This window comes from Pithys albifrons, chromosome 4 (genome assembly GCF_047495875.1).
Source record: "Pithys albifrons albifrons isolate INPA30051 chromosome 4, PitAlb_v1, whole genome shotgun sequence".
Lineage (NCBI taxonomy): Eukaryota > Metazoa > Chordata > Aves > Passeriformes > Thamnophilidae > Pithys > Pithys albifrons.
The window spans coordinates 39,726,053-39,748,112 of record NC_092461.1 but is presented as its reverse complement, the minus strand read 5'-3'; the positions used below and the strand labels follow the sequence as shown (position 1 = coordinate 39,748,112).

General features: G+C 41.6%; 1 protein-coding gene across 17 annotated transcripts in view; it reads right to left on the bottom strand.

The window, feature by feature from the left end:
* MTSS1 (MTSS I-BAR domain containing 1) overlaps positions 1-22,060 on the bottom strand; it is a 128,557-nt gene continuing 106,497 nt past the window's right edge. For 3 of the 17 annotated variants that reach the window (XM_071553851.1, XM_071553853.1, XM_071553860.1), the window contains 9 exons: positions 20,801-20,958; positions 19,442-19,549; positions 18,399-18,496; positions 16,181-16,391; positions 8,087-8,206; positions 6,902-7,096; positions 4,693-4,857; positions 4,179-4,341; positions 1-2,946 (listed from right to left, as the gene is read on the bottom strand). In XM_071553851.1, coding sequence (XP_071409952.1) covers positions 2,255-2,946; positions 4,179-4,341; positions 4,693-4,857; positions 6,902-7,096; positions 8,087-8,206; positions 16,181-16,391; positions 18,399-18,496; positions 19,442-19,549; positions 20,801-20,958 — 1,910 coding nt within the window. In that variant the 3' untranslated portion in view covers positions 1-2,254. The remainder of the gene's footprint in view (positions 2,947-4,178; positions 4,342-4,692; positions 4,858-6,901; positions 7,097-8,086; positions 8,207-16,180; positions 16,392-18,398; positions 18,497-19,441; positions 19,550-20,800; positions 20,959-22,060) is intronic. The other 14 variants (XM_071553861.1, XM_071553863.1, XM_071553862.1 and 11 more) reach the window with 10 other exon arrangements.

Below are 22,060 nucleotides of genomic sequence, written 5' to 3'. Positions count from 1 at the left end.
TTTTCCAGCAGTTCTTTATTTATAATGTAGGCTTAAGCAATCATTACAATGTAGAAGGGACACACTTACAGCAATTATTTATACCAGTTTAGAACAAAAAACTGCACAGGGAGAGGTCAACTCTCAGTACAAACTAGCAACTAAACCACAATAATTTACCATTAGAAACATTTTATTTTTTAGCTGTGACACTGCTTTTACAATATGCAAAAACACAAACAATAGAACTATCCCAAGTGTTTTGTCACATTCTTTCTACATTGAATTTGGCAACATTTTATATTAAATTTTACTGATTATACTAACGTTTAAGAACTAAACAAGTGAAAAGCTGTACTTGGGTACAGTTACATCCATTTATTTCAAAGGTTTAAATAACACTTTTAACTATTGAGATTATCTCCTAGCAGTTTTTGTTTATGCAAAAACCATCTCAAAGCCTCATTTGCACAATGCATCAGCTACTGTATCAAGATTGGTGGGCTACACCACAGGCACTACTGTTTATTATATTCTGTAATAAGGAGCTTGTTTTTCAAAGAAAGGAAGGTTTAATATTTTCTAAGAATCATGCTTTTTTTTCTTTTTGCTTCTAAGCCATAACAAAAAAAAAGGTTAGCAAGCACAGCAGTGTAAAATGTCATATAGAACACAGTGACTACACAGTTACTAGAAGTTTCACATCCAATGCAGTTATGTATTAAAGCATAAGAAGTCATGTAGGCAAGTCTAGAGCCAACAGAAATCTGCAGAGCATGTGGTGGAAACCAGTCCCTTATTTGTATTATTTGGTACATTTTTAAACAATCCCGGATCCGCAAGTCTGGTGTCCATCCACACGTGGGTCTGCTGTGGGTGGGCAGACAGCATCCTTCTGGATTGTCTGATGGGAACTTGTGTTATGCCAAGGGGTCTGCATATTTCTGTTGGCTTTAGGAGATGGGTATTGCAGCAAGAACTTACTTTTATTTTAAGGAAAAAATCCAACTCCTAATGATTCTATCAATAGCGTTCCAAAAAACATGACTTAAAGTACAAAAAAAGAGAATATAGTGGTCAGACTCCCAGTATTATCAAAAAACCAGTATCCCTCCCCACCTCCGCCCCCCACCCCTCACCCCTTTGTTTTCGGTACCTAAGAAAAGCCAATTAACTGCCATTTAAAAGAAGTTAAGAAAAACAAGCCCCTGTATTGGAAAGAAACATTCGCAGTTTATTAGATCACAAGCTGGTTACACCTGTCAATTTTTAAGTGTTTTCTCAAAACAGTTGGGCTTTCCAAGGTGCCCAGCCTGCTGGGCACGGTCAGAAAAAGGCATTTTGATAATATCTAAGAACTCCCTGCTCTATTTTAAAAATGTTTTCACATTTGTAACTGCCTTAAGCCTGTTGTCCTTGTTTGTATTCAGCAGAAGGATGAGCAGAACAAAACGTGAAGGTGGAAGAACCAAGCCTACACAATAAAGGCTGCATGCATGTGACTTGGAGTTGTTGCTGTGCAGTCAAAAAAGAAATGTGGAAAAACCCAGTCTTGAAACACCCTACAGAAACAAAACACTGCAATCCAATATGGCTTATTCTGATGCATTTACAATGAAGCTACTAGTAATCCATTCTACTAGGCTACTTTTGTGCAACAGCATCTGCTATTTTGATGGCAACTCCCTCCCCCCACTACCCCCCCAATAACTCTACCAACTGCAGGATTTTTCCTTGCATTATATATTGCTTTTATTGCCAATTTTTATTCCTCCTCGTCAAACGTTTTTTAATACTTATATGAAGATCTGTTTCTTACAGCTTGACTTAAACTGTTTCAAGTCACATTGTTTTGTTTCTTTAACCTCACTATTACAAGGAGGTCTACAAAAGCTTGCAAAAAAGCCAAATTTTCATTAAATCCCTTTGCTGAAGTTAACTACTTGACATTTATTTTTTTCTCTTATGATTTAAAACTTTACAAAGAGAGTTATAAAAAAGGTAAATGGGATTTGGCACCTTCAGAAAAAATTAAAAGTGTAACTTAGATCAAAAAAATGCAGAAACAAAATCATTGATATTTACAAATTAAAACACCAGTGAAGACTATGCCTTACTATGCTCTTTCATTTGTTTTCTCTTTTAGAGTACTTTCAGACTGTCTGTTACCGAGTATCTTAAAAAAATCATTGATTACAGATTGGAATGGATAGAGACAAATTAGTTTCCTCACAGTTCCTTCTCGGCGTCTGGTACTCTGACAGCTTCCCCACTCCTAGGAAATACGAGGTGCTGAGCGATCATTCGTGGTCGTCTTCTTCAGTTTGACCCCGCGCCGAATGGCGTTCAGCATATCCTCACCCTGCGGAGCATCCCCAGGGCTCAGCTCCCCGGGATCCAGCTCCGCCTGGCCCATGGGTGCCAGAGCACCAACCCCATCCCGGTCGCTTTCTTCCCCCTCGCCCTCAGGAACCGCTTGCCTCTGCTCCTCGGCAACACCCAGTTTCTGGCTTGACGCTGGAGGGTTGACAGACGCTTGTCCGCTCCACGAGGGGACGCTGGTGACACCTTGGCTGCCATCTCCTGCTGCCGGAGACTCCGGACTTTGCTCAGGACACTCTTCTGTCCCAGCAAGGGTGCCAGGCAGCCCACCCGGGATATCTGGGACAGTTGGCGTTTTGACAGGAATCACCGGTGTCTTGATGGGGATGGGCCCTCCTCCGATGGTCCCGCGCCTGACGGAAGGCTTGGTGGAAGGCGTCCGTCGGATGGTGGCGACACCGGGCGTGGCGATGACCGGTCCAAGCGTGGTTGGCAGACCTGCGGTGGAAGCAGGACGCTTGGTTTGAAACATTCTGCGATAGGACTGGCTAATGTCACTGTTTCTTGGGATGGTGGAAGATTTGTCAAACTCTTGTTGTTCTGCCTCCTGGTCACCACTCACAGAGAAATAATCATAATCTGAAACTGATGCCAAAAGACAGAGTTAGGAACATACTGGAGCAGACAGCTGAGTCACGTCAGTAAGTCTAAAGTGTGTATAACACAAAAAAAAGGCTGGGGATCGTAAGAATTAAGAGTGGTTCCACCTTTAGGAGGAAGAAAGCCTGAGGTCCTGTGGCCAAGATTCACAGACTGTGTGACTGAAAGCACCACAGCAGAATGACCCTACAGCTGCAGGGTGCACAGGGCTCTTGTGAAAGAAAATGAGAACTGTACACACACAGTCCCTTCTCCAAACTAATTACGTAACAAAGACTCAGTACTTGTTGCCAACATGAAGATACCAAAACCAGCATTCTACAAGCCATATGCCACCACCTGAAGACAGAAATACTTACAAAATTTACTTTAGATCAGGCAAGTGGGGCTCAGGGGGCTGTGTACCAGTGTTTTTAGCAGAAAATTTGCCTATTTTACAAAGTAAATTCCAGCCCACAGCTCTGAAAACTCAGTCTCAGCTTTAATAATTGCATTGGGTTCCTTCCTCTCCAAGTGCTGAGCCAAGTCTGGCTCTCCACAAGTCCTGCTACCTCCTGTGACTGCACAGCACAACCACTGCAGCTGAGCAAACAAGGTTTGAACTGCAAATGCCAAACTCGCTCCGTTTCCTCCCAGCTTCCTGCTGGTTCTGAAACAGGGAACAAAACCCAACACCTTACTGCAGCTTCCCAGCTATGCCCAAGCTATGGTCTCCAATGGATTCTTTTTCCAATTACAACATTTCTGCTTAGGTAGGAAATAGGTCACAAAGGGAAACCAAGAGCAGATTTAGAGTGCTGACAGAACATGAAAGCAGAGCTCATGAGTGTGTACTTGCTGAGACAATAGATCAGAAAGGACACTACTACCACAAGAAGTGTATGATGCAATACCAGTGTCATTCCACTCAACCCATAAAATATAATTTCAGGATCTTCTTTAAAATGGTGACATTCTTAAGCTGAAACTCATTTGAGTAATGCAAAATTTTTCAGTACACTATGAAGCAATCCAGGTTTCTTGTAGTTAATAAATCCAGGCTGCATTCCAAGCTGGAAAAAACTTCACAGCAGCAATGTTCAGCCTTTCTCTTCTCCCCAGCTGACGACAAAGCCAGCGAGTGGTAACTGATAGAATATAGCTCCATGGCCCTGTGGGGTGAGTGTATGATGGCCAGGTGGGAATGCTCTGAAAAGGAACATCTCTTGGATGGCTACCTTGAGATGGGATTGTGTCCTCTGAACAGCATGGAGTTGTTGTTTGGGTGCTGTAGCCACTGGAGCACTGCAAGGAATCCCGACTGCTCCTCTGGGTGTCGAGCTGCAGCCCTCTGGACAGAGCGAGTGCCAGCTCCTCGCAGGCCTCCATCTCCTCACCCTGCTGCTTACACACAAAGAGACTTGTTAGCCTGGAAGGGTCGGTCACTTTTACCAACTTCAGCTGCCCCTCCTCTCCAGCAGAGCTTGTCACCACCACAACCCAACAGGATTGTGCCCAACTGCTTACTTGGGCTTAGAAGCAGACACATTTTGGAGGATGTTGCCCTAAAAAAGCCAATACACAAAGTTTATTCCCTCATGCCCACATGATCTCCACTGACCACACCACCATTACACCAGAACCCCTTGCTGGACAAATATGTGCCAATACAAAGAACATCAAAAGTACTGGCAGGAGCTGGCACTTCCATTTCCTCTAAACCAAATATTGTAGTTGAAATTAGAGCTTCACCCTTGTGGCAGCTGAGACCGTCATGCTCCGAGGTCTCTGGGCCTCCTCGGGGGGCACAGGGGGTCCGCTCTGAGCTCCTCCATTGAGATCTGGCTCGCGCTTTTCTTTGCGACGTTGCAGTGTGTTCACCATTGGCTGATCGTATGGGCCTGGTTTGGCCCAGTCCTAAGGAAATGCACTTGTTAGTGAGAGCTTCCATCAGTAACTGTGCTTTAATTACATGTGAAAGTATGCAAAAGGACAATTTTAATGCAACAGATTACATAATGAAACTTGATATGCCCTTCTGAATAAGGTGAGGAATAAACTCATTTTGAGGATACTAAAAACCTTTATTTATAAAACCTGCTTTCTTTCTTAAAGGATATCTAAATTTCCTATTCTACCCAAATGTTCTTATATGAAGATATTTAACATTTTGATACTATAGTCTTCTCTAAGTGTAATTCCATTGTGTTAAAGCCTGCATTTTCAGAATTTCAAGTATAAAATCACTGGCACACAGCACAAAATAGACGTGAATGTCCAATCAGCAATGTAACTGTTCTACACATATACAGATTCTGATACGTGTATCTTCAGTTCTGAAAAATTAGGCTTGAATAGATTTTTGATACACATTAGAGGAGCAAGTTACTCTGAGTAATTTCTCAGTTTACTTCCTAGCTGAAATCGAGCTTATAATGATGATCTGTACCGAGGAAAGACTAACTTCACTCTGAATTACTGGTGCTAAATTTGAAACAGAAATTCCTCAGGCCATGAGAGCTGTATTCACTCGGGGCTCTATTAAGCCAAGTCCTGAGGGTACCCAAACCCCACACACTACACACAAAGGGCAGGACTGATCTGTGTTCTGTGCTGGGATGCAGAAGCACTGCTAAGCAGCAGCTCCCAAAGGCCAGCTGCTGCAGGGGTCAATCCCAATCCTAAGAGAGTTTTCCTAAGAGAGTTTTCCCTCACTGGAGACAAGGACTGCTTTAAAAATGAAACAATTTGTGGATGAGAATGCACCCCACACCCTCCCAGCTGCCTGCTGGGCAGCTTCCCACAGCCTTCTGATATCCAGCTAATGATGGGCTAAGACCACACTATGGATTTTTATTGACATGTGTCTCAGTCCAAGGTATGAGAAGTGCACAGTGGCTGAACTGACAGACCCCCCCTGTACTCACAGGCATTTGGTATTATTAAGACGTATGAAACTCTGCTTTGTCTTAACATGTGTGTCTCTGCCCCAAGTGTTTTGCTGTCAAACTACTTCTAGCACAGACTCCACTCATGACCCTGAAGCCTGAGGATCACTGTGGCCACCCTGGGTGCATCTCAATGGTCTCCAGCTACTGGAGAGAGAGATTAGGGGGATCTGTTACATGATCTCTCCATTTGGATGTATAAGCAGATCTCATGGTGCATAGACATATTACAAAGCCATCCGCAGGCACTTAAATCCTGCACAACCACTGTCAACTGCACATCAGCCTGGTGAGGACTCAGGGCAACAGACAAGATACCCTCTCCCTTTGCTCCAGGGCATTCTCCCAGGGGAATCACCTGGCAGGCATGAAAGTCAAGGCTCTGGCAGAGCAGAGATGTTTTATTGCCAAGGAAGATCCCTGCAGATCCAGCTGCAGCAACTGAAAGAAGTTACTGCACTCTTTTCAGGGGCTTCCCAGAAGAGAGCAAAACAAGCTGGGTGAGCACTTCCAGTCTGTGGCAGTAAAGCCGGGACAGCTTCCTGAATCAGCATTTGGGTTGAGTGCCTTCTGGAGCCACTCCAGCTGGATCTAGGAGAGCATGCTGGCCTATGGCTAAGGGGGTGTTCCATGTGGCCTCACTAAGCCAAGTGGATGCCAAGCCTGCCCTTCCCTGCTCAGGTGAAAGCTTTGAGGTGCCAAACAAGCTCTTTTCTCACTGAACGCTTTCACCAGAGCGCTTTCACCAATGCTCCAGAGTTAAACTATTCCTTCCTACCTAGGTGTTGTCAGCTTTAGTATCCTTTAGTCAGTGCCAGAATAGACAAGGTCATTCAGAAATACCCGCTACTGGATTTTAGCTCTCAGATTTTCACCATGCAGTGCCCATTCAGAGTGATATTAAACAGAGCAAATCAACAAGTAATTACACGGACCGAAAGGAAGCAACAACTGCTGTGTGCATGCTGTTGGTATGAGGAGGTGAGGACTGCCACAACAAAAGGAACACAAACCTTCCAGCTAGGGATCTTAGATGATGGAAACATGCCTGGCCCAATGGTGTAATAATGAACGTAGTCTGGAAGGAGGGCTGAGGGAGCCCGAGTCCACGCGCGGGAGACAGGCGGGAAATGAGGGAAAGGACCTGCACCAACTGAAGCTACGGATGGGTCACTTGATAAACTACAGTGATAAAACCCATTAGACAACTGGAAATGAAACAAATAAAAAAAACAAAAACAGAGAAATTAATATAAACAGAATGAATACGAAAATACACTGTGATTCTGATGTTTAGGGAGAAAATGTCTGTATTTTAAAACAAAAGAAAGAAAACTCTTAACTCTGCTGCAAATAAAAACCAGCAAATTGATACAATGCTTGGTACAGAAGTGAGATTGCTTGAAAATTGTTATCTGGTATAACAAATTTCAGGCATCAATCTAGTGGTCATTGTCTCCTGGGTGAGCAGCTTTGCCTTCTGTCCATGAAAGCAGCACACTGAAAAAGCCTTTGCAATTTAGGTAGCCTGCAGACTGCGGACATAGAAACAAAACTTTTCCAATCCTGGAGGCATTTGCATTGGTGGCATTTAGTCTACGTACCTGGACAGAGAAGAAAAGCATACAGCCCTCAAATGTGGTGCATGTTCTGGCTGTGTGATGGTATGGAAGAAGAAAAAGTAAAAAAACAACAGCAAGGATTTACCAGATGAGAATGGAGACTGATCTCACGTTCCTCCTGGCCCCGCCGAATCAGAGTGTATCCCACCTAATTTATTCCAACAATGCGTGTTTTGTTTTCCTTTTTGGTTCAAAACCAATCCAAATTAATCAAGTGTAATGTGTACTATCTAATGGAAGAGAGAGGAGAAGCCGCAAACAGCACGACCTGGGCAAGAAGCTCTTTGTAAGGCAACCGGTTTGGGCAGCGTTCCACAATCTAGAAAAGGTGGATAATGAGCTTTCCTTGGAAAATTACCTCTGTAAAATGCTCAATTTGTAGCTTCTCCAGCTAGTTTAAACACAAATGTGGTCTATTCAAACAGATTAATTTCTAAAGGAGTTCAACAGATTCTATTCTCATCGTCACAAGGAGGAATCCTGGCTGTGTCCCATGCACTTTTTTTTTTGTCCAAATGTTATGGGTTTTGATAACGAGCTAATAGGTTTGTATGTCTCGGAGATGAAGTTTTTCACCTTATCTGTGGAGGCCCAAGCCCCCATGGTGGAGCCTGAGCTGACTGAGGTGGGGGAACTGCACTCGCTCACTGACTGGCAGGTTTCAGAGGCTTCTGAAGAGGCAGAGCTGGACGAATTCTGCAGCATAAAACAGCACCACAACACAGGGAAAGGATATACAAACCACCAAAAAAGGAAAAAATCACAAACAAAAAGACAAAAAGCACATACACAGAGACACACAGGAGAGAGGGAACGATGAGAGAAGCAAAGGGTTAGGGTTTTAAAAATTAATTAGAAACTGCTCAAAACCATTGCTAATGTTCAGGAAATCTATAAGAAACAAAATAAGCAATTTGCTTAATGCAAGAACTTGCCACTCTCCTTAGGAATGAGGGAATTGAGGAAGCAATCTCAACTCCTCATTACAAATTCAGCATCTCAATTCTGTTAGCTGCCTCAGAGCAAGAAGCTGAGGGACCTGAAGGTACCTGTGGTCCAAACATGCAACATACTGAGACAACTGATTTATATAGAAAAGCAGATCGTCAGTACTTCAAAGACACAAAGTTTAGATTTAAAAATGGAGTAGCAAACACCACTTGCACTCACAAGTTCTCAGATATTCTGATTTGCAAAAGTGCTTGTGAAAAGCTCATCTGAGTTCAAATATTATGGAACAGAGAAAGAAATAATACTTACCAGACTGGAGGTTTCCAGTGCATGACCTGTATGCATGTGCCTCTGCAGGTAGGATGCATATGCCAAACACACTCTGACTCAAACCTTCCTGCTCAGCAGCCAGGGTGAAGGTACATGTGCTCTGCTGAGTGCAGAAGTGGTGGCATGTGCTTGCCACCTGCCTTCCCTTAACAGCAGAGCCATAAAATATCAGGGGCTTTGATGGAGAGTGAAGGAAGATGCAGGACATAAAGTGTCCATTGAACATACCAAACAGGAACTTCTCCAATTTTCAGTGCACACCTTTATGTACCTCTGCTGCTTAAGCCCTCTGCAACAGCACTAACTGAACTACAGGCAGGCCAAGGGGAATAACCACGTGGACCATTTTGCCTACAATGTTCCTCTACAGCTCCCCCCGGAAAGTCGCATCCTGCTCTGTAGGGGTGTGCCTCCGGCTCCAAGCAAACACTTGGAAAAGATCAACAATACTGGAAGAGTTGTCAGGGCAGTACTGAGCTCTATTCACTGTCAGGAAATTCAACTCTAGGCAAGACTAATTCACCCTTTAGTAGCCCAGGACTTGGGAAATAAGTCTGTCTAAGGCTATCCCTGGCATTTTGTTTTATGACAGCAGAGACAATGTGCTCTTGTACCAGGTACGTGTAGCAAAGTCACAGATTTCAAGATGCTGAAGAGGAAGGGAAATCTCATCTGAAATAAAATTTCATCAGTTAACCTCAGATGAGATCTGGGGTGAGTTTGCAATAAAAAGAGAGCTGGGTAAGAGGCACTGAAGAGGACACAAGTTGTCTCACTGCTCACTAGAAGCGATGTATGAGGAATGTACAGCCAATTGCCTGGGTAAAAGGACATGTAGGTGCCTGAGATGGAACAGTACCACCATAAGGATTTTGGTGAAGACTACTGGGGCTGCTGAGAAGTCAACACAGTATCAGCAACCTGAGCTTGGCAGCAAACTGTGATTTTAGTGGAATTTTGCAAATGCTATTTAAAATTTTTAAAATTAAAGCATGTAGTGTGAGGGACCATTTTATAAAAATAACACATCCCATCCTGTGATGACATGAGAGCAGGTCTGTGGGTGACTGTGGGGGGTCAACTCAGCAGGTCTGTGGACCCCCTAATGTTTGAGGAATTGATATGGAGCAGGTTAGAGTGTATTCTTGGATGAAAGCAGTTTGCTGTGCTCCCCTAAAGGGGAAGAAACCACCTGCAGAATGCAGGAGACCTTTTGACCAGGAGGATTCTTCCATGTATGTTTGCCTCAGCTGACTGACCAATTGTGGGATGACACGGTGTGGGAGAAAGTAGATAAAAGTAAAGTTGTAACTAAGAATAAAGTCCTTTAATCCTCGGTGTAAGCTTTCTGGTCTAACTGCTGCCTGAGCCGTCTCTGCCTCCTCGACCGCCACTATTTTACCACACCTTAAGAAAGGGCGGCCCCCATAGGTGACCTGTCAAATGTGTTTAGGGTACAAGTATCCTCAGCTAACAAGGCTTGTATTCAAAGTGCAGTAAGGGGTTGAGGAGAAGGTAAAATCAGAAGGAACTGTAACAAATGACATGTAGCTGTTAGAACAGTGAAAACTGTGCAGTGGAGCACCTGATGATGCAGTGGCTTGATGTTTTGTGGAATCTGTCACATTATTGATTTAATGCAACTCTTTTTACAGGAGAAAAACCTCTAATAAGAATACCAAGAAACATGAGCTGCATTTGATTCTGCCATCAGACCTAAGTATGGTGCACTAGATGGACATGAGCCTACTGCTTCTATCCTTAAGAGAAAAATACGTTATAGAAAAATTAGCTTTCACAGTAAAACTCCAGACTTCTGTCTGACATTTCAGGTACCTCAAAAAAGAAGCCCTGTGAGAATACTCATACTAGTGTTATGGTTTGGCCAGGAAAAGAACCAGAGAAAAATAAAATTACAGAAAATCCTCTTTTTTTAATGGCCTGAATAACCTTTCTGGGTCTGCATAATCTACACATGGCAGGACAGACAGTGAAAGGGCTGAGTTCCAAGCATGGTATCACTCATGCCACTTTGTTTTCTGCAGATACCCCAATGGTGACAAGTAAGAACTTGGAATTTACATCTGATAGACTGTTCATGTTTACAAGATAGAAATTTCACAAAGTTATGTCAAGTAACTGTAGAAATGGCTCATAAAATAGGTTTATTAGCAACAAAGATGCATGTAGCAAATAGTAAGAAAAAGGTCAAAAAAGCAAATTCTGAAGGTGCAAAGAAGTATTCAATTTACTTGGTGGATAGGGAAAAAAGACTAGAATTGATGAACTTATTTCTGCAATAGAATGACTTCTCCAAGGTGAAAAAAAGATGACAGAAAGGACTCTATGACTAACTCAGTGTGTCCACTTTCAGCAGAAAAAGCCAGACAAGGCTGAACCAGGATGGCATGGGGAAAACACCCTGGTAGCTGAAAGAAATGCAAGACATGGTGGTGCAGAAAGAGGGAAGCCTCTGGTCTTGCTAAAAATGATTACAACAGTGAGAAACAATGGAGAGGAAAGCAGAATACTACTGAACTCCTGAAGGAAAAGTGTAAGGAAAATGTGACTGGCAGCAGGTCAAACGCTGCCTGGATCCAACTGCAGAGGCACTCCTGATGCAGGCTGGACACAGGTGTGGGAAGCACAGACCACCCTTTGTTTCTTAGCAGAAAGTACATGAAAGACTGAAAACAGAAACTGCATAGTCACTGCTTAGCCAAAAAGTCTCCAGACTTTGGAGTTCTCAATTTAGATGCACACTCTCTGGCACATGCACTCCTGGGAGCACACGCACAGGCAAACACTGGGCAGAGCAATTTCTACTCCACACCTCATGATGTGAGAAATTTGACTATCAGATTTTTCCAAATTCTTTTAGTAGATTATTTGTTTTAAATGATTGTTTCTTGTGAATCCCTTTTAAAATCAGTTTTTTAATTTTAGCTATTTTAACCATGGGAGATTTTTTTTCCACACAGCTGTGATAATTGTGGTTCTGTTCTTCTGAGAAAAAGGTCAAAGTCAACACTATCAGCAGAAAACTAAAACTGTGCTCTGCACAGCAACATGCAGTGCCTCAAATATACATTATCTAAATGTAGCTTGGTGCCTGGACTCTCAGACATTGTGCCATGGCTTGTTCTTGGATAGCATCCTATCGCTTGGTGGGGTATGTATGAGTTCCAGCAAGGATTTAAAAACAGACCTGTATTCTGGGCTACTGGACTGTACAATTACATTTGCCATCCACTGTCCTGCTAACCTATAAAAGGACAGCAATTATCCTGGATTACTTGCATCCTTTGTTTGCCATGTCTTCCATTCACCCACAGTATTGCTTTCTTAGTCCCCTCCCTTTCTCAGGTATGAGACAGAGCTTCCTGGACAAGGGTTTCCCAGGAGACCAAATCCTACTGACGAGCTTGGTCCAATGTCCCTCTGCAGTCAGTGGAAGATGGTCTCAGCTACTTTTCAAAAGGCTCTAGACAGTGACTCACAGCCACTCCCTCAATTTGTCTCACTTGCAGGAACCTGTTTCTACTGATCCTTCTTTCTAGTCAGGGATAAACTGCTGGGAAACACAACTTAGAAAAGGAAGTTTAGGAGAAACAAATATCTGGTGATAACTTACATATGTGCTTCAGTTTGGAGCTGTTTTTCTGGGTTTGTTTTCATGGTTTTTATTTTTTCTGTTGTTTTTTGTTTTCAGTTTAAATTTTAAAGTATTATCTGGGAGCATTTCTTAATTGAAATGGAAAGCTGAATAATTGTAACAATGTATTGCCCTTATTCTAACTTTAAGCTACTTCAAGCAATGGCACCTCCTTAAAAGTTGAATCTTTCCAGCTTGATAACCTGCACATGCAGCTCACATTCAGTTTTCCTCTACTTCACTGTTTAGGGAAAGCAATTTCCAGAGCACTGTCACAATGCTTATCTCTCTGCTGTCTGACAGCACATCAACATTTTTATCTTCTTCATCTGCTTCTTTCTCTAATTTCATCCCCACAAAGTCTAAACAACCTATGAAATCCAATTGCATAACTACTTCCCCCATGTATGTTCACTCCAAATCCAGCAGATCCTTCTACTGTCGTTTCACTGAATCAACCATAACTATACTACTACCATATCATTTCATCACAGATACTTCAAGACCTCAGTTTGTCTATTACACAGGGAAACATGTGGGTTTAGCAGCACCAGCCATGTCCAGTGCCCACCCAAGAGCCACTCCTGGTGTGCTGCTTCCAGGAGCAGGTCTGTCAGATGGGCTTTGTACAGGGTCAGTACATGCCATTGGGGAACATCGGCCATGGCTGACCTCACATCTGGCATTTAGAGAAACTGTTCCACTCCAGAAAGAGACCTGTGATACTTTTCCAGCTGCTGAGCTATACCCAAATGTACTTGTGCAATTCCAATTAAAGCATTTCACAGTGACCTTCCCACATGTACAGCTACGTGCTACAGGCTGACACTTTCACTCCCAGAGATGTTAATAGCAATGCAGCAGAAAAGTGATCCTCCTAAACCAGTGAAAGGGCACAGTCTGGTTTTAAAATTGCTCTTCTTCCTATCTTCTGGGTAGAGAGTAATAACTGTAAACACTACTCAGCAACTACTGGCTGGAAAGTGGTCTTCATTTGGTCAGTCATCTCTCCCCTGGTATAGTCTGTATCTTGTTTAATTCTCTTGTTACTCCTAGTTTGAGATTTCCATCAACCCCCACTCCCATCCATGATTTTGAGGAAATTCAGTTTAATTTTCAGTGACACTTGCTTGTTTAAAACATAAGCAAGCACATAAAAGTTTCACATAGCTCATATATTCCCATTCCTATAATGCAGGAATTTTATGTAGCCCCATTGCTTTTTTTTAAAAACTCATTATGAAAAGCAAAAGGGCTTTGTTGATCCAGAAGCTGCCACAGCATGTAGCTAGCAAACATCAGCAAAGTGTCCACCTGCTCAAGATATACAGCTTTTAATTTCCTTTGCTGGTTCCAGAGCTTGCTTTTCAGCCTTCTCAGTGTCACTACCAGAAACAATGACATCAGTGTTTCAGGAACATCAGCAGCTGCTGCTCCTCCCCACCCACCATGGAGCCTCCAAGCACAACCACACAGAGATCTGTCAGCTGGTTAGAGACACACAACATGGGATAACGCTGTAAATTGAACAGCTTCTCAGTAAGCTCACAAAAACAATTATCTGTCAGCACAACACACACAATTTACTTAGTGCTGAACATACAAAGCAAGACACTGAAGCAAAGATGAAGCGGCCAGGCAATGATCTGTTACCTTTTCCTCTTTGTAAAGGTATACAGAGCCAGAGACATACAGCGCACATACCTATTTGTTATACCAACACACTACACTTGTCACACTGCTGCAGCCTTCCAGAGCTCATGAATAGCTCAAGTGATGCTTGGATCAGTTTGCAAGTTTAAGGATAGTTTCTAAAATGAAGTGAAAGCATATAAACTTAGATGGTGTAAATCAGTGTGACTCCCATCAGCTTTCAGGATGTTCTGCCACCTGATACCAGCCTAAGTTCTCTCCTCTGCTTAACAGGGGAACTTGCAGAGAGGTGTTGGGTCTTTTTCCATGCTAAGAGCAATTGCAAAGTTCCACCATCTGCAAACACTGCATCATCATGTGGATTACCGCCCTTTTATGCAGGTGCAGTGGATACTATGAAAACCAAAGATGATGCTGACATGTGTAACTGATGTATGTATCTTAAGAGTTAACTTCCTTACCTTGTTACTATGCCAGTTTACTTTATTATTGCTCATTTACTTTTTTGCATTTCACTTAGGTTATCCATAGCCAATCTAAACAAAACATTTATTTTATTAGTGTGCACAAAGTTCTGCAGGATGTCATCTTTAAAGAAAAAGCTGATGTGTCCAGACTGGGGACAGTCCAGAAGAGATAGAGGTATCATTTGAAAAGAAACCATTTCTATTAAAATGAAAGAGGTAGAGGTATTTAAAACTGTTGAGCCTCTCCCTTGAGAATACGTTCCAAGCCTAAATGAACCAGTGTTATTTTGGAAGATACCTTAAAAATTTCACTAGGGGTGCCACTTACTGAATGTTCTTCAAATAACAAGGGTCTGTGTGCTATCCAAGGTTGTCCAGGAGTAGCTTACATGGGCAGGTGACACTAAGTAACAACTAACACTTGTTACTTGCTGACTGTGAGGATTAAAACTCCACAACCAAGCCTACAAAACTACTCCACAACATGAGAAAAAGTGTGCAACTACATTTCTTAAAGACAAGCTTCTCCAGTGACCTTAGGGTGTATAACAATACTCAACAATAAGGTATCAGGTCCACTTTGGTTTGTAACTAAGGTTTACAGTGAGATTTATAACATGAGATGGCAATTCAGCCTTGTTTAAAAATATTGTAGTTGCTGTGTGATTTGTTAAAAACCCAAACAAAACAGCAGAGAATTCAGGTGCTGGAAAGCTACAGGCCTTGGAGCATTGCAAATCTCTGCCTGCAGAGGGCCAGCTAGTTTTTATAGGAATGATGCCATAAAGAAATAGAGCAGTAACTTCCTTCTGCAGACCCAAAAATGCTCTGAAAAAGTTTTGCCTATATTTATAGAGAAATCCTCTCAGTTTTACTGGGTTCAGGACATTATCATATATGACTACATAAGCACTCATTTCTTATGAGTTTCATAAAGAATTTAAAATACCTCTGATTTTCACACAGAAACTTTATTTCTGCAAGGTGCTCAACTGAGAGTCCAAAGAGTAAGACTATCCACAGCAATGGATGTCATAAAAAATGGCAGAACCAATTCCATATAATAATGCTGACAGCATTTTGAGTATTCCAGACCCTTCACGAGGGAGGAATAATGGAAGTCTCTCTGATGCCAAAGCTACAAGTGTCACTACTATGGCTGTCAAAAGGCTGTTCTGGCATTAATATTTGCTCATTAAACTGCAAACAGCCACCAGGTATTAACAACTTGCAATCTGTGCAGGATATTAACTGCTAACCTCAGTGGGTAAAGGGAGTATTATCCTGTCCTGTAAGGTAAGATTTCTTGCTCTTTCCTGTCTGTGTGTATCTGAAAGTTAGGCATCTAGCCTCCCTCCAGGGGCAGAAGAAAAACTAAATCCCCCAAGAGTGACTCATCCCCTTCTTCAGTGCTAACTGCAAGAGCAGCATGAATCACTCAAGCTAGAGGGCCCAGATTTTAGCTGGATGAAGTGTAGTGAGACAAACCTTACTCTCAGTGTTTAAACTGACTCCAAGGTACCCCAAAACCACACCAGATTCTTTTTGTGAAAGGTGAGCCAATTAAGAGAGTCCAGCTCACACTCATGTTTTTGTTCTCATGCTTGCACGTACCTGGTTAGGTGCTTCTGGTGGCATGGGGGATGGCGATTTGGACTGGAAAGCATCCTGGGACATGAATCCAGAATCATGGGAGGACACACTGGACAGCCTCATGGGTGCCTGCTGAGGCAGATTGGAGCTGCGATAGCGATAGTGTGAACTAGGTGAGTGCGAGTGCGAGCCACTGGACCGGGAATCACTACTGTTAACGCTGTTCAGACTGCTGTGAGAGACAAAAGGAACAGAGAAAGGAAAGGGGAGAGGAAAAGACACAAGGGTGGGGTGGGGAGAGACCCATATGCAGTACAATTAACATTCCACATGTCTCTAGCAACAGGCAGCATAAACCGGAAAAGAAAAATGCTGACAAATTAAATATATATATATATATATGTACATATATATCAGTAAGGAACTGTAAGCAACTGCAGTATCCCTGGCGACCAGAGAGAAAATGGCATTTTATCTTGAATGTCACTCGAATGATCAAATCTGTAACCACTCAAGAGTTCAAAGTCAGGTTAGGGGATGGAGGGATTGCTACATGACGTCTCCAGCATTTGCACAGCACTTGATGAAAAGTATCTTTTGACAACTCTCTCCTATTCCTGACTTAGGCCTTGTTGCCACTGTACCATGGCTCAAATTTTCAAGGCGATTTCTGGCAGAAGGACCAAAGGCACTGCAGTTCAAATAAGAGTCTGTCTCCAGGCAAGTCGCTGCAGATAAGGTGGCAGGTCAACGTGTGAGACTTTTGAAAGCATCACCAAACCCCTCCTGCTCCAGAGTACCTGGGCCAAGTTTAGCTCACATGAAGGCTTCCTACCAGAGAAAACATGTGATGGCATATTGAGTAAAGCCAAGCCACCGGGTATGGAGCTTTAGTTAGTAAGGAACACAGTCAGAGAATTAAAACCCCAAATTAGTATCTGTGATAAAAAAACCAACGTGATGTTTAAAACAAAGAGATTGATTTTTAATCCTCAGTACCCATGAATGACACAGTAAGGACATGCTAGCCACAATGTGGGAGCCTTTGAATTTCCTGCTGGGGTGGCTGAGCAGAACTAGCAGGATGCACTGATCTGAAGGCAGCTTCCAACCTCTGCTGGCAGGAGCCAACTGAAGGGATGGCTCTATAGGATATATGGGTGAGACCTGAACCTGCTGTTCATAAATGCCATGTACAAAGAAGATGTACAAATCAGCTTGGAGCAGAGCAAGAGGAGCTCTGCTGAATTTTACTCACACACACCAGTTTGTGCCATACAGGTTTTACTGCACAAGAAGATGAGGTTGATTAGGAACAGTTGATGAAACTTTGGGTTGGGTTTTTTTTTGCCATTTTCTTTTATAGCTTCAGGATATTGCATCTTTAAGCCTGTGCTCATTGCTCTAAATATGCATGTTTTCACATATATATATATAAAAGTACTGACTTTTTTATATATATCTGCATGCAGAGACAAGTAGGTACACAGAGTTGGTGTTCACTTGCTCTGACATGCTGTAGGTAACTTTGCTCATACACAGGGAACCTGTAGTACATTATTCATAAAGCAAACTGAAAGGTAATCATTTGAGAGCAGCTAAAGAGGTGTTGAGCAGAACACACAACAGGATATCTTCCTTTTCAGTAAAAGGAGAGAGTAAACGTGGACACCAGGATATGGGGGCAACATGCTAATAAACTGTTTTATGAGAGAAAACAGTTTTTACAGAGGAAGCATAGACAGAATCCAGTGTTTCAACGTATTTCAGGACAGCATTAGACAGCATTAAACAGTAAAAAAAAAAACTTGTATCAAAACAGCATTTCCATCTATGAGACCGATAGGGCAATTGCCAAGGATGTTTTCCCTTTTCAAACAGTTTAACTTACTGATTAGTAACAGCTACTTAGAATAATCTAAAAAGTCATCACATGAAAAACAGAGAAGGAAATTATGAATGAACAAACCCAGAGCTTAGATCAGTACAGTCTGCTCTTTGATCCAAAATGGATTCAAGAGAACTGAACCAAAATCAACTTCAAGTTGTCTTGAGTTCAAAAGTTGTTCAGTCATGCCCATCCTTTTTAATATTCCCAGTACACACTAAATGAGTAACAACCATGAGGGACTGATTTCACTAAGCCTTACTATTTCAGAATGTATACAAATCCATATCACAATCTGAACTTGCCTCCCTTTGCCCCCAAACAAGTTTTAAGTATTACCAAGTGACTTACCTGCAAACACTAGATTTTCTGGACATGGTAGTACTGGGAGAGGATGGAGGAGTCTGGTAAGACCAGCTGTAATCAGAACCTTTCAAATCTAAAATTACCTGATGAAAGATAACCAATAGCATCAAGAATGTGGAAAATATTTCCTCCTATTAACAGAAAACATCTCTTTGTCATACAACATTTGTCACCACTACAAACTTCCAGTGCCAATTGACTCAGTCTTGATTCTCTTCCAGAATTACACTGTGTATATTGCACAGAAGAGTCAGCCTCATCCTTGGCTTTCTAGGAACTAACATACTTTAACACTAGGGCTGCTCTTACAGAAGGAAAGTTCAAATTTGAACAGAAAAATCTTAAAAAGCAAACTGGAGATTTATTTTATGCATTCTGAAAGCTGTTTTAAGTTGGGTTGTTGGTTTTTTGTTTGGTTTTTTTTTTAAACTATTACAGCCTTAGCAATGAAGAACTGTTGCATTTTAAAAAAATTAATTGAAGATCCAATATTCAACCACAGCAGAGCTTTACACTTCTAGGTCAGTGATAAGGAGATTAAAGTATGACAAGAAAACTAAGTTCACACAACAAGGTTGGAGAAAAATGTCCTGTTTGGATTTATTTAATGGCACACATTTTCCTATGCATTTTAAGGACAGCATAGAAAAATGCTGAAATGTTAGACTCCATCAAGCCATCTAATCCCAGCAATCTTTTGCATAAAGACAAGAGATGCTCAAATGTAGGGCAAGGAGATGACACTCATTCCGCATATACTCTCAGCGCAAATCTGGCATCTTCATACACTTCAAAGTGTTATTGCTACCACTTCACTCTGCTCTCACCAAATACTTCAGGGGCACTCAGCTGGTACTTCAAAAACATTTTTTTAAATTACTTATATTAAAAATGACCTTGCTGCAGTGAAGCATCTACAAAACATTACATTGAGCCAGTAAACACTAGTAGTCAATATTCCTCATAACACAAAAGGAAAACTAGTGCAAGCTACAAACAAACATGTTTTCCTGGTAACAAGAGCTGACCTGTTCACTTGAGGATGGCAATTTGTGTGGATCCATAGTAAGACTTTTCAGGTCATCTGATATGGTTTGTAAATGGGTTATTTCGCCTAGCATTGATATTTCTTCTTCCTGAAAAGAAAAAAGAGCAAGGCTAATCACAGCTTTCATTTTAAAAATCAGACCCATAACACAATACACGACACTTTTCTTTTTGTTGATGACTGTGGGGATGCCCAGTGGAGCTACTTTTTCTTTACCCACTAAGCAAAAACTTGTTATGAAAGAGGTTGAAAACATTAATTTAGAATTTTATAACTACTTTAAAATTGCTTTAAGTTCTGAGGCCCAGAATTCTTTTCGCTCATCAGCAAGACAATTAAGTCTCAGCCTTCTTCTAGTGATGTGTTCAGAAAAAGTTTTTCTGCATTTGACAAATACTTAACTCTTCTATGTATAGTCACTAACATGCCCTAAAGATTCTAACCCTAAATGTAAAGAGAGGTTAAGCTCGTATTCTTTGCTAGTTGTTTGAAACTTTGAGATAAAAGCACAATGTAGGCACAGACCATTAATACATCTGTGATTCATTCTGACTCAAACTACACTAACAGTTGATTCAGATGATTCCTGCACTGTAAACTACCACTGTAACACCTTAGCTACCATTTCCTCCAGGTCCTCAAGAGTCTGGAATTCACCTTCTCCTGCTCAACCACCACCTTCCTACTTCTCAAACTATGGTTTTCTGTTGAGACTGATGTACTTCGTAAAGAAGCACTGGGAACATTTTCCCAGTATGTTGGTGACCCTTCAGAAATGCATCATGTTTGCACAAAGCCATGAGTAATTCTTTGTCGGGCTCCAGACAACCTGAGATGATGAAAATATACTGAAACCTTTTCAATGAACTGAAAATGTGTCATGTAGGAGGAAAATAGCTATCAGAAAACTGCATGGAAGCAGCCTGCAATCTGTCAGATAATGCCATTATATAAACAGGCAAGGTCTTGAAACATTTATCAGTCCTAGCACTGGAGTAAGAGTAAGGAAGATTTATATTAAAATGTGATGTTAAGAAGAAAAGCAGTGGAAAAAACTGCTTTTGCAATGTCTCAGGTTGAAATACATAGGGAACAAAAACTGACTTTAGTCTTTGTGCCCACTGTTTACCCATCAGTCATCTTGAAAGCATTCCCTTGCTGAATTACTCCAAACACCTACAAGAAAGGTCTGAAATCTCACTACTTGCTTGACAGAGATGCGGGCTTAATTTTGGCTCTAGAAATTCATTTCCAAAATGTAACGAGATACTCTTTTTAGAGGCTCTTGGCCACTTATTTAATCTGTGAATTGTACCAACTTAAAACGAAGAGCTCTTACTATCACAGGGCGCAGCATGGAGATGAAAGCACAGAATCGCCCGCGCTCCTCGATCAGAGCCTTCCTCACAGCTTGCTTCTCGGTTTCTTCAAGCAGCATGTACTTATCATTGACATCTTGTAAAGCGCTATCCAACTGGGGCTGAATGTCACCCCGTCCTGCATCCAAGAAACAATCAAGAGTACATTTTGTCAAAACTGTGGATCTCCATAGAAGACAACCTTATTTTCAATCAGGACCGTTGCAAATTAAAGCCTCAACCAGTATTTTCCATTAATTCAAATTAGTAAGATTTTTTCTCCCCCACAATTAAATCAAGCATTTTTTGAAGCATTTATTTTTTCCTCTTTTGCATAGAATAGAAATCCAGCTCAATTCAACAGGTTTCAACAAGACAAAGACAGCACCTGAAGTAAGGACTTTGTCAAAGTGTAGTAACTCTTCACATCATCCTTGCGGAAAACCAACATCTCACTGAGTGGAAGAGTATGAATCACTAACCCCAGGTAAATTCCTCTTCCTTTCTACTTTTGTGCTTAACAAGGTTCTAATGACAACTTTGTAGAGCCACTAAATGGATGAATCAATCTCCTATACAAGACACTATTAAAGACATGTTACTGATCACTGGTCCATGGATTCAAGCACTCTGCAAAAGCAACTGCTGAAAGTTTTCCTCAGTTCAAACAAAATCAAACCTACCAACATGAGTTATTAATGTATATATTAATGTCTAATATTTGTCAATGGAAATAATAAAATTCCGTTTTGCAAACAAAAAGTTTCAGTGTGTTAATTACAGCCAACTCATAATACCAAAACTTTCTGTGACAGGTAAATATCTTATTCTGCACCAACTGCTTACTCTGCATCATGTAAAAAAATATTTCTCTAGGAATGAAGAGCTGCTGCTTAGACATGCTATTACGGAACCAATAATGTTTCAGTTGCAAAATATTTTCAAGCAGCTTACACCCCTAAATATTTTAAAGAACCTCAGTCATATAAATTTGTTGCAAAATCTCCCAGATGTAATTTAAGTATCCAGGTACATATCATCCATGCCACTGTTGCTAAATACCAGGAAGATAATACTGAAAAAACGGTGGATGAGCTACAAGCAGCTACTCAAAATCAATTTTTATGGACAATAATCGTTCTGCATGGAGAACTTAAAGCTACAAGCAAGAGGAAGAAAAAAGTCTCCTGATGTGTGTAGCACACAATGCAGACAACTCTGTGTCAGGGTTACAAAGGAAA